At 43.2% G+C, this 12,910-nt stretch overlaps 1 protein-coding gene across 5 annotated transcripts in view; it reads left to right on the top strand.

The window, feature by feature from the left end:
- Positions 1-12,910, top strand: part of HHAT (hedgehog acyltransferase) — a 334,535-nt gene that overhangs the window by 40,799 nt on the left and 280,826 nt on the right. For all 5 annotated transcript variants that reach the window (XM_073338997.2, XM_073338993.2, XM_073338994.1 and 2 more), the window contains one exon: positions 307-478. In XM_073338997.2, the coding sequence (XP_073195098.1) occupies positions 307-478 (172 nt within the window). The remainder of the gene's footprint in view (positions 1-306; positions 479-12,910) is intronic.

The raw sequence follows: 12,910 nt of genomic DNA, 5'->3' as shown, positions 1-12,910 counted from the left end.
AACAGACAAAAATGGAACTGAGTGCTTGTCAATACTGCTTCTAGTCCTGTGGGAGTGACTGAAAACATGTTGTGCGTATCACTCAAATTCTCCTTCTCACTGTTTCCATTAACTTGATTAATTACTGTGACTTGGTTTGAAAGGTTAAATAGAGAATTCCCCAAACACCACACTGAAAATAGTGCTCTTGATCATGCAGATAAATAAAAAGAAGTTAAATTTTAAAAGTTGGCATCAAAAAGTCTATTTGAATGAAATGTCTGGTCATTTGTACACAATGTAACTTACTTTGATTTCTTCTCGTAGATGAAGAGACCAGAAGCCTGCAGTTTGAAGAGTAACCTCTGCATATTACTGCTGGGCATAGTTCGCATTTTCTTTTGGTGGTGGTTGGCAGAGCTGATGATTCATCTCATGTATATCCATGCCATATACAGTAGTTCTTCACATCTGGAAGCAGTGTCCTACTGGACTTTAGGTCAGTGTAAATATTACTTACTTTGAATATACTTGTTAATTATTTATTCATTACCTAATCAGTGCCCAAAAAATGTTTTATAGACACACAAGGCCAGAGTTTGCTTCCCCTAAAAAATTATAATTAAGACCATTTGAATATTTTGGATAAAAAGCCGGCTAGATTGTCGAGCTTAACGGGTAGTGATCAACAGCTTGAGGTCTAGTTGGCAGATGGTATCAAGCGGAGTGCCCCAGTGGTTAGTCATGGAGCCGGTTTTGTTCAACACCTTTATTAATGATCTGGAGGATGGCGTGGATTGCACCCTCAGAAAGTTCATGGATGACACTAAGCTAGGGGGAGAGGTATATATGCTGGAGGGTAGGGATAGGGTCCAGACTGACCTAGACAAATTGGAGGATTGGGCCAAAAGAAATCTGATGAGGTTCAAGAAGTACAAGTGCAAAGTCCTGCACTTAGGACAGAAGAATCCCATGCATCGCTACAGGCTGGGGACCGACTGGCTAAGCAGCAGTTCTGCAGAAAAGGACCTGGGAATTACAGTGGATGAGAAGCTGGATATGAGTCAGCAGTATGCCCTTGTTGCCAAGAAGACTAACGGCATATTGGGCTGCATTAGTAGGAGCATTGCCAGCAGATCGAGGGAAGTGATTATTCGCCTCGATTCAGCACTGGTGAGGCCACATCTGGAGTATTGTGTCCAGTTTTGGGGCCCCCACTAGAGACAGGATGTGGACAAATTGGAGAGAGTCCAGTGGAGGGTAACAAAAATGATCAGGGGGCTGGGGCACATGACTTACGAGGAGAGGCTGAGGGAACTGGGGTTATTTAGTCTGCAGAAGAGAAGAGTGAGGGGGGATTTGATAGCGGCCTTCAACTACCTGAAGGGGGGTTCCAAAGAGGATGAAGCTTGGCTGTTCTCAGTGGTGGCAGATGACAGAACAAGGAGCAGTGGTCTCAAGTTGCAGTGGGGGGAGGTCTAGGTTGGATATTAGGAAACACTATTTCACTAGAAGGGTGGTGAAGCACTGGAATGGGTTTCCTAGGGAGGTGGTAGAATCTCCATCCTTAAAGGTTTTAAGGCTCGGCTTGACAAAGCCCTGGTTGGGATGATTTAGTTGGTGTTGGTCCTGCTTTGAGAAGGGGCTTGGACTTAGATGACTTCCTGAGGTCTCTTCCAACCCTAAACTTCTATGATTTTGTGATTTTTCAAATTCAAAAGTTAAAACAAATTGAAAAAATGTAGATGAAATTTTCACCCTGTTTTTATGCCAACTACAGAGCTGATTGAAATTATTTGAAGTTTTGAGGAGAAAAAGGAAAAACATAGTGAGAAATTTTTCACAATTCTTCCTTCCTACCCTGTTTTTCTCCCCTCCAATCTGTTTTACTATTCTAAAAAGACAAAATAGATCAAAAGGTTAGAGCAGGGGTCGGCAACCTTTCAGAAGTGGTGTGCCAATTCTTAGTTTATTCACTCTAATTTAAGGTTTTGCGTGCCAGTAATACATTTTAACCTTTTTAGAGGGTCTCTTTCTATAAGTCTTTCATATGTCACTAAATTATTGTTGTTTGTGAAGTAAATAAGGTTTTTAAAATGTTTAAGAAGCTTCGTTTAAAATTAAATGAAAATGTAGAGCCCCCCAGACCGGTGGCCAGGACCCGGGCAGTGTGAGTGCCACTGAAAATCAGCTCATGGGCCACCTTTGGCACACGTGGCATAAGTTGCCCACCCCTGGGTTAGAGCAAGGGAGTCTGGAAGAAAACAAGGTGGCAGGAAGGCAATGATCTGTGTATATACTGTTTAGTTCATGATGATCACCATCATTGTGTATATATGTGTGAGAGACAGATGTTTAATATTTTAAAATAACTTTTCCGCAGCTCTTTTTCAGTTTCTTGTTCTTTCTTTTTGGTGGCTGTATGATAATTTGATTATAGATGCCTAAATATTATAATGAGTGCAGTATAAAGATGTTGATAGTAGTCACATTCAAGCTGTAGTTACGTTACATTCACAGATGCTAAGATCTTCTGCTGCTCTGTGATGTGTACCTTTGGGGAACTTCCCCCCCCCACAAACTCTTTGGCTCAGTAAAGCCAGACGTGTTGCTCACTGAAGCAAAGGAGATGCCTCTCACTACCTCAGCTAGTTAGGTGACACTGCTGTAAGTACATAAGGGAAAATCTAGTTCTGTCCAGCTGAGTACGGTGGTACACAAGACCATTAATTAAGTACAGTCCTATAGCTTATTTTTGATCATCTGTGATCTGTGCTATACAGGAGGTCAGACTAGATCAGTGGTCTCCAACTTTTTAACGCCCCAAATCACTTTTTTGAATCTAAGGGCAAACCAGGATCTACCTCACTCCTTCCCCTAGGCCCCTTCCCTTCACCAAAGCCCCTCCCACTCCACCACTCTCTCCCACCCACCCTCACTCACTTTGACTGGGCTGGAGCAGGGGGTTGGGATTTGGGAGGGCATGCGGGCTGTGGGCTGTGGCCGAGGGGTTCACAGTGTGGGAGGGGACTCTGGGCTGAGTCTAGGGCAGGGGGTTGGGGTGCAGGAGGGGGTGAGGGGTACAAGCTCTAGGAGGGAGTTTGGGTGCAGGAGGGGGCTCTGGGCTTGGGCAGAGTGTTGGGGTGCTGGTGGGGGTACAGGGTGCTGTCTCTGGGAGAGGGTTGGGGTGCAGGAGGGGGTAGGGGGTGCTAACTCTGGGAGAGGGGTCCGGGCTGGGGCAGAGTGTTGGGGTGCAGGAGGGGTTCTGGGGTGCGGGCTGGGGCAGAGTGTTGGGGTGCAGGAGGGGTTCTGGGGTGCTGGCTCTGGGAGGGGGCTCAGGAATGGGGGTTTGCCCAGTGCTTTCTGGTTGGCAGCACAGCGAGCCTAAGGCAGCCCCACACAGCTCCTGGAAGGGGCCAGCGTGCCCCTGGGAGGCAGCTGGGGGGCATGTGGCTCTGCGCAGTGCCCCTCTCTGCAAGCACCACCCTCGCAACTCTTCCGGCCAATGGGAGCTGTGGGGGTGGTGCTTGCAAGCAGGAGCAGCGCATGGAGGGAGACCTCTTTCTCCCCACCAACCCCCAGGCGTGGGGCTGCGCTGGCTGCTTCCAGGAACGGCGTGGGTATGCGGTAGGCAGGGAGTTTGCCTTAGCGGCAGCCACACTACACTACCTGAGATCGCAATTGACTGGGAGATTCTCTAGGATTGACCAGTTGATTGCAGTTGACCGGTTGTTGGTGACCACTGGACTGGATGATCACAATGGTCCCTTCTGGCCTTGGAATCTATGAACCTATGAACAGAAATTCAGCCCAGCAGTTGATGTCAGTCTTTAACAGTCCTGGGCCAATAGATGGCATCTGTATTCGCAGGGAGCAAGCTGTGCTCCCTCCAGTGGAGGGCAGTGGTACATGTCCTCTCAAAGCTAGTTTGGTGTACATGACCGAAAGATAAGAGGTTTTCCTCCAAGCTTTTTTCCCCTCCCCTAACTCCATCAACATTTGTAAAGGAGATTCTGAATTAGCATTTTCTGTTCCAAACAAGAGTTCTTCAGTCAATTAAATCCAGTAGCTGCTGACGTCTTCTATATTCAGAGGGTAGAAGCTTTGCAGTGTTAAGTGATGGAACATGTTAAATCAAATGCTGACCAGTTAATAGATGCAAGAGTCCAAGTTTAAGGGACAACTATTCAAGAAGTGTGTGTGTGTGTGTAAATTTTCAACAGTATTAAAACAGTAAATAAAAAAATTACTATTTGAGGAGCAGCTTAGGATGCTGATATATTCATTTGATGCAATCAGTATCACATTTCAATAACTAAAACTCATTTAGAGCTGGTGATTAGAAAATGCTTAAAATATAAGTTCAGGTGATGAAAGTCTATTTCAAAGCAAGTCTGTACTGTAAAACTTCCCTAGTCTGATTAAAATATGATAATCTGAACTTAAATAATAGTCCTTTGGAGAGCCTATTTTTAGAAGAGGTGTGATTAATGGGGGATGGGACACTCGGACAGAGGGATTACAAGTGACAGTGTAGTTAATGAAGATGGGTAGTTAAACAGTAGGGTTCAGTTAAGTTTTCAAGGCGATGAAAAAATGTGACATTTTTACAGGTACATTCAAGTGCTTCAGTTCTGTCCAGTTCTGACAATCTGAGGCTATTTGTTTATCACAATAATTGTGCTTCATCTCTCATTAAAGTCAAATCACATTAACAGATTTAAGACACAGGAAATTTTAGGCTTAAATTCCACGACTGTCCTTGTAAATAGTATTTAGTAGATCTGTTTTCCTCTGATCCTTTCTTAGTTATACAGAGCTTTACATACCCTTTAATGTTCCTTGTACAGACCCAAATAATACCTTTATCTCAGGTTCCATAGTATTGAAACTGCGTACATGAAAGAGGGACTGAGGAAATAGATGGTTGATACTAAAGCAGTGGTTTTCAACCTTTTTTTCATTTGTGGACCCCTAAAAAATTTTGAATGGAGGTGTGGACCCCTTTGGGACCACAGGTTGAAAACCACTGTACTAAAGGATTAACCACATGGGATATTAAGGTTCCTGTGCCACTGTTTTCTTTTGTGTCCCATTTTTTATTAATATCCATTTAGCTCTTGGCAGATTGAAAGCTGTGTGTATCATCTTGTGTATATTAGGTGTTGCATCACTGCCCCCAGTAACTTGTAAACTTCATAGCGAAGTGTGACGTAGTATTGTAATAACCTGTAATTAGGTCATGTAATGGAAATATGTAGAACTTGTGGATGTTACAATTGCCCTTCCAATTTTTCTTGAATATTTTGGAGTGATATACAATGAAACCCGTCAATGTGGATAAAAGCAGCATCTCAAAACTTGAGCAAAGGGTAACTCGGTAAATCTTGGGGACGCTTTGCCATGGTCAAAAGTATGCGTAAGAGGAGCATAATCAGAATAGCTTTTTGGTCATAAAAAGGTTCAGTATAACGTCCCTGCAAGGTACAGCTATAAGCATATAAAATGTTTATATAGTAACAGTGTTAATTTAAAAATGTCAAAGCATTTAAAAATATGAACCATTTTCTGCTGTGTCACAGATGTACTGTAAATGAAACACTGTAGTTTGGGTTTTTTAAAAATGAAAGCTAACAAAAGAGCAGCACAGAAATGTTAACATTACCTGGAGTACATTGTCCATTATTCACTGTCATTATTCACTCCCTCACACATACATAGAACTAAAAAATAAAATAGCGCCTAGGGCGAGCAGGTATCAATCATCAAGATAAATATTGTCTCCTTTGTAGCAGGAAACTAGCCAAGTGAGTTTCTCTAAATAATGCACAGAAAGGTATGTGACTGTTCTAGATACCTGCACACTGATAGTATGTTGTGAAGCCCAAAGCTAAAGGTTCAAATGCCATCCAACACCAAGAAGTGTTTACACTTCAGTGTTAATGAATTTATTGAAAAGTGCTTTTGCTTTTAAAATCTGCTGATTTGTTGGCTGAGTCCTCATGTATGACTCAAACAGGTATGTGCTTAGGTGGAAACTTCAGCAGAGCTTATTTCTCCTCTCTCACTGCTCTTGGTTATAAATCAGCGTCCACCCTCGCTGTATTACTGTCACATTACATCTTCCTGGGATTAAGCCACCTCATTCCTTCTGGATTCACTTGCAGCTCCACAGCCTTAGCCATTTCTCTCCTCTCTCATACCTGTCTTCATGAAAGCCAACACTGACCTCATCTCTTCATACGCTGAGCTAACCTAACCTGTCTATATGGTTATGTCTACATTGCCAAAAAAAATGGAGTTACATCAGCAAGTCTCAGCCTGGGTCAGCTGACTCTGGCTTGCTGGGCTCATATTACGGCGGTTAAAAAATAGCAGTGTAGACATTCGGACTCAGGCTGGAGCCAAGACTATGAAACCAGAGGAGTAGAGCCCTGTGTGGATACAGAATTTGTCTGTGGATACAAGGTGGATATCCATGGAGCTGCGGGGCTCTACCAGAAACTGCAGCGGTGAAAGCAGCAGCATGTTGGGCTGCCGGTCACAGGAGCCGGCACCCTGCATGGGCAGCTCCTCCGGCTTGGCTGTATCGCTCCCAGCTCTGCCCATTGGGGTGGGCACCAGGCTGACCGGCAGCTGCCCCAGGTTGCACTAGTGTGTGCAAGCAGCTCGCATGCTCCCGGACAGGATACTCAGACCGCTGCGTGGAAGGGACTCCTGTCTGGGAGCATGCGAGCCGCTTGCACACACTAGTCCGACTGGGGACAGCCACCTGTGAGCCAGCTGCCCACCCCAGTGGGTGGGGCTGGAGGTGAGACAGCCACGCCGGAGGAGCTGCCCCGGTGGGGTGTTGGCTTTTGTGAGTGTTGGCCCCACCATGCTGCTGTTTTTGCCACTGTGGTTCCTGGTAGAGCCTGGTAGAGCTCCGTGGATAGCTGGATCTGTGGATATACATTTTGTATCCATGCAGGGCTCTACCGGTGAAGGGGGTGGGTCTCAGAGCCAAAGGCCAAAGGTCTATGCTGCTATTTTTAGCCCCATTGCACGAGCTCCATGAGCCCAAGATTGTTGATCCAGGGTCTGAGAATCACTGCTGCGAGTCGTTTTTTTGCAGGGTAGACACACCCTCTGTGGGACTTCTAGAATATTAATCATTAGAAGATCTAAGGGTTTCAAACTGTGTTGTAGCCTTGCTTGACCTTTCACTTGCTAGATACCTTCCAGTTTCCAGCCTCTCTTTCCTCAGCAAGGTACTGGACAAAATAGTCTTTTCTTACGTCTATGACCCAATTTTTCCAGCTCATCTCCCTAAAATGTGAGCATAGCCAATAGAAAGGAGCATAAACTACAGCAGTCAATATGTAATAAGGGAATTAGCAGGGCTGCGATGGAATTTGAAGGGGATTAAACCAAGTAACAATACATACTTGAAGTATATCAGACACAGGAAGCTGGCAAGAGAGTCTACAAGAGGATATAGCAAAAATAGTGGAAAGGTGAAAAATGGGTGTCAAGAATGTTTACAGAGATGGAAGAACTTCCCTATGCAGAGAGAGAGAAAGAGAGAAAATATTGGAAGAGTTTAGTTTAGAGGGGAGATGAATAAGAAGTGACATGATAAAGTTACACAAAAATAATGAAGGCTTCAGAGAAGGTATTTTCCCTTTCTTATAATGAAAGTATAAGGGATCATTGAAACTGAAAGGCAGCAAATTTATAAATGGAAAAAGAAAGTTTTTCACACAATGCACGATTAGCCTGTGGAGCTCATTGCCACAAGATATCATAAAGGCCAAGAGCTTAGTAAGATTTTTTAAAAAGATAGGACATTTTTATGACTAATTAGAACACGCAGAATTGCACATTAGTGAGGATTTGAGAGAAACCCCAAAAGTCTGGAAGTGATATTAAATCGTCATGCTTCAGGGCATAAGCCAAACGCTAACTAATGAGTGTTAAGAAGAAACTTTCCTTAGGGGCAGATTATTTCATAACAGCCTATTGCAGCGTTTCCCACACGTGTGTCTGACGCATCTGGTGACTGGATGGAGCAGTGGTCTAAACTGGTATGGTAGTTCTGATGTTTCCAGAGCACTTTGCTCACTGTTTCTTTGCATAAAATTGTTCAGCTATCTGGAGCTGCATATTGCAAAATAATAAACTCAGAGAAAAGTATATCAGTTCAGTGTATATCAGTTAATAAAGCCTGCCTATGGGATGAACAATGATACACAGAAAGTCTCTTGAATTGATATTGTTATTTAAATACAAGTGCTGTGGAGTATTTATTTAGCCCTGAAATCTCTGTTGAAATTACTGTTGCTTGCAATTATATTTGTGACTCTCAAACTTTAGGTTAAATACATTGATGGTAATAATACTGGAAAATGTGTATAGATGATTAAAGTAAATAACCTGTCTGTTCGTTCTTTCCATTCCCTCACTGTTTTCCTGTATTACTCTTCCACCGACACTTCCTAATTTATGTCTGGTCATCTATTTATGGACATAAATGTTCCTGGCAGCCACTGTAGCTCTGAGCAGTAATGCAGTGAGCCTTATGGATCAGTGAGCTATTGAAATAGTATGATCAGCAACTTTCTTTGAGATTTAGCAAATTACCTTCACAGTGCATCAAATCTTTAAGTAGGAAAGCAAGTGCCATTCTGCATTCTTCTTTGGATTTTGTGCATTTAAAGGCAAGATTATTGGAGGGCTGCCCTAATTGGGCAGCAGCATTTTGAGCTTTTCACATTGATTATTTTTAGGGAACCTTATCTGTTATAACTGGAAAGCAGAAATTCATTCTTTAGGCTCCTTAACCAAATTGCACAAAATCTATGCCTGTTTTGTTATATTTTCCCTTATTTGTATTAATTTTAATTAATTATCTGGATTTAAATACAACAATATAAAAGAATGCTCACTGGGGGATTCATGTGTCTTTGCCATTAACTAAAAATACAATTCAAAAATCATTATGAAACCCAACTCAGCAGCACTTGTCCTTTCCCTATTCCTTCCAGCAGTCAGTACACACATCAGAATCTCCTGCACCGTGTGCTCTTTCCCATACATAAATCCCACTTGCTGTAGCTCTGTAATGTCAGCTCAAACAGATGTCTGGAAGGCCAATCAGCTTGGGCTGTTTTAAACTGGGGAGTGGAAGGGGAGTGAATTTCAAAGTGAGAGTTCTTCCCACAGAATGTGCTGCCATTAGCCCCTTTTCTTTGATACAAGAGGGACTCCAGCACAGGTACCTCTGTTGATCTCACCTGCAGCAGTATGTCTCAGGGAGGAAAGTCCCAGGGCCAAAAAAACACCTCTACTCCTGCAGCCAGTTCAGATACTGGAGAACTAATGCCATGTGATCACAATGAGATATTCTATTTAACAAGCTAGCTACCTCACGCTGCTTTGAATGCATGTCGGGAGCACAGTTACCAACTTTCATGCGGTAAATAAGCACCCTGACTTTCACAATAAGCCAAAAATCAAGCTAATCCCATTTCAAAACAAGGCCAAAACAAGCCAATCCCTAAGAACCCCAACACTCTATGTGACTAGATCCCCCCATGTGTACAGTCTGGGAATGTGGTTGGCCTGCTGTGCACCCCTGACTCTCTCCCCCCCCTTACTCCTGCTTGCTGGGAGCTGATTTAAAAAAAAAAAAAAAAAGCTACAAGCCAAACAAGCACAAGCTACAAGCCAAACAAATTACAAGCCAAAAACGAGCCCAATTTCTGCGTTTTTTTTCTGCGGGTTTGGCATGTCTGGTCAGGAGTAGCCCCACATAGAACACATTATTATATTCCAGTCTAGAGGTGGCAAAGCACAAACCATGGGGGCAAACTGCACGTCCAAGGGGAAATGTCGCACCCTCCTGGACAGAGGTTGTTTGAGAGCAGCTGAGACTTTAATCAGATCTCTGTGCTGATAACTTTGGTTATAAACCAGGTTCAAACACTCTCAACTGAGGGGTATGACTTAGCCTCTGTGAAGTCCTCCAGATAATTACCCCAGTACATCATAATGACCTCAGTCTTCTCCAGATTGTGTCTCCGCAATCTTGCTCCCATCGATACCCCGGTCTTGCTCAGATGCTGGGAAAGACGCTTTGCTGCACTCTTTGGGCTGGGTGAGAAAGAGCAATGAATCTGGTTGCCATCTGTGAATGTCACATTGAAAACTCTTTGGCCTGTATCTCCTCATTGACTCTCCTAATGGCTTTGCATAGCATACACATAGAATGAGAGGGGTGGCGGAGGAGAACCTTATGTGATCACATGTGAGAGTTCTCTCAGGAGAAGAGCTATTGTGTGTGGCCTCCAGGGACCATAGGTGTGCCAACAACACCCTCATGATCCATTGTGCTGAAGGAAGCTCAGAAAGCTAACCAGCTCATCACTCTCTTAATATGGTATAACCTCTCATAGCCGAAGAGACCCACACCTATTATCCCCATAGTAACCCTTGCCTCCAGTTCCTCCCCAGTAACATCAGTGAGTAGAAAAAAAAACACTGCTGAGCCAAAGAGAGATTATAGTCCTCCTCAAAGGGTCTGGACCCCATTGTGGTGCAATTCGAGAGGGGGAGAGTGGATCTGTGATCTCCTGGTGGCTGTCAGCCAAAGATTTTCATGATGCTTCACTAGACATAACAAAAAATCTCTGCTCTTGAGGAGCTTGTATAAAACACATACAGGTGCTGCAGTAATTCAGAGAGCAATGTTGCATGTTGTTGTTAGCATATATAGTTCCTGTGGAGCAGTTGGGGTTTTAGAAAATATCTGAGTGGAGAGAGGAAGAACATTTGGAGAGTAAGAAATCTGACCCAGGTTTATGGGGTGGTGTAGAAGAAGGCATGGAGGTGGGATTGAGTGAGACAAACAAAGAGGGCAGGAGGGGATGGGATAAATAATAACCTGACGAGTGTTTTTAATTAAGTATATTCAGCAAAGTAACTCGATAGGTTTAAAGGCAGCATGTGTTTGTTGTAGAGCAACCCTGGTTTTTAAACGGAGCTAAGGATTTTTTGTGTGTGTTTGTGGAGGAAATAATAGAAAAAGCCAGAAGGTGGTAGTAAGCACTGTGGATTTTCCCATGATACATGCTACAGACAGGGATCTCTAGATTACAATACTTGGAGTAGTATAAAACATAAAATAAGTAGCACTAAGGGGCCATATCAGTTGTCTTTTAAAAGGTACAGAAATGTTTGTTTACTTGACACACTAGGCTCCCGTAGCTGGTACAGCCATTCTTGTTTTTGAACTTGTGGTTTCAACCTTAGCTTGATTTGGACTTTGCCTTTTGATCCAGACCCAGAAATCTGACTTGGACTCTGACCCCTTGGTATCGACTCTGTCCTGGAACCTGACCACAAACTCCTCCTCTACTCACAGCCTCATGTTTGACCCTGCTCTGATCCTTGGTCCCAACTGCCCTTGTTAGGATCCTGACAAGATGTACCCTAAGGTACAATCTGGACTGTTGAACAGTTGGGTCCCTTCAATTCTCCAATCTGGAGTGCCTTTTATACTGCTTTGCTGTGAAAACAACCACTCCAGTCCAATTCACACACAGCCTGTAGCGTGCAAAATCACTCCCAGCTGAATGACATGAATGCTATGGCTAGCCACTCATGAGTTGCATACAGGGCAACACCAGTAAACTCCCAGTCCCAGACCTTCCCCCAGAAATGTGCGTCTTGTACTGCCCAGCTCTCCACTTGACAATGCAAGCTCATATAAGGTCCATCATTTCATCAGTGCAAAATGATATGCACAAACCTTGTTATCTCAAGTGGAGGTTCCCAACGTTTCAATCCAAACACACACTGGTTTAGATAAAACAATAAAACAAGTTTATTAACTACAGAAAGATAGATTTAAAGTGATTACAAGTAATGAGGCAGAAAAGTTAGAATTGGTTACAAAGAAAATAAAAGATAAAATGCAGATTCATATCTAACTTAAAGCTAAATGGATTCAAAGCAAAGATTTTTCTCACCATATGCTCGTTACAATCTTTACTAGTTGGAACCCTCCAGGCCGGGATCTCTCCCCCAGTTCAGTGTTTCTTCAGGTGTTGCTGTTGTAAGCATAAAGGTAAGAGTAGAGACGTAATTTGTGTTGTATGTGGTCTCTATTCTTATACCATTCTCCCCTCTTTGAGGATGATCTCCAGTTGGGGTATAGTGCTGTAGCTATGCTGCTATAGTCCCTGTCTAGGTAGGAGAAACTAATATTGGCTTCTGCTGTTCTGATGAAATGGGCATGACTGCTGCTCTTCACTAGTACATTCATGTGTGTTTTACTTATCTAATTCTAAAACCTCAGGGTTATAAAGTGTCGATTTCTGTATAGTTGCACTACTCCACCTTTAGCCTTATAGATTTTTATATTTAAAAGGATAGGTACATACAATGGTGACTCAATACTTCTCCCTTTCCAGCTCATCTGATAAAAGCTTGACATCAGTCTCACAAACTACAGGAGGTAGCAATAGCCAAAATTCAACTGAAAAATGGCAGGGAGGGGATACAGATTCTGGAAAGAGCCATGATATAATTTTTAAACAGTTCTATTTCAGCTAACTTGATTACGTTTGTGTGTATGTGTATATTCAATGTACGTATGCATCACCCACTGATGAGTATGTGCTCCAGGTTCTCCCTCTGTTCCTGATCCACAGAGGAAATGAGTTGTTACAGTTCTGAGCTATGGAGACATGGCTCTTTAACTCAAGTTGTAACAACTCAGACTTTTGACCCTGCAGGTCCCTGGTTCAATCCCTTGTGCATCTACAGAAATGGTTGCCATTATATACATGTGTGCGTGCATACACAATAGATACATACAATTTGAAAACATTTTTTGCATTTTATGGGCCACTTTACATCAGCTGTGGGTGTAACCCACTAGTCTTTA

The sequence above is a fragment of the Lepidochelys kempii genome, chromosome 3, assembly GCF_965140285.1.
Source record: "Lepidochelys kempii isolate rLepKem1 chromosome 3, rLepKem1.hap1, whole genome shotgun sequence".
In the NCBI taxonomy this organism is placed as follows: domain Eukaryota; kingdom Metazoa; phylum Chordata; order Testudines; family Cheloniidae; genus Lepidochelys; species Lepidochelys kempii.
The sequence above is the reverse complement of the archived record's forward strand: the minus strand, read 5'-3'. Positions and strand labels throughout refer to the sequence as shown.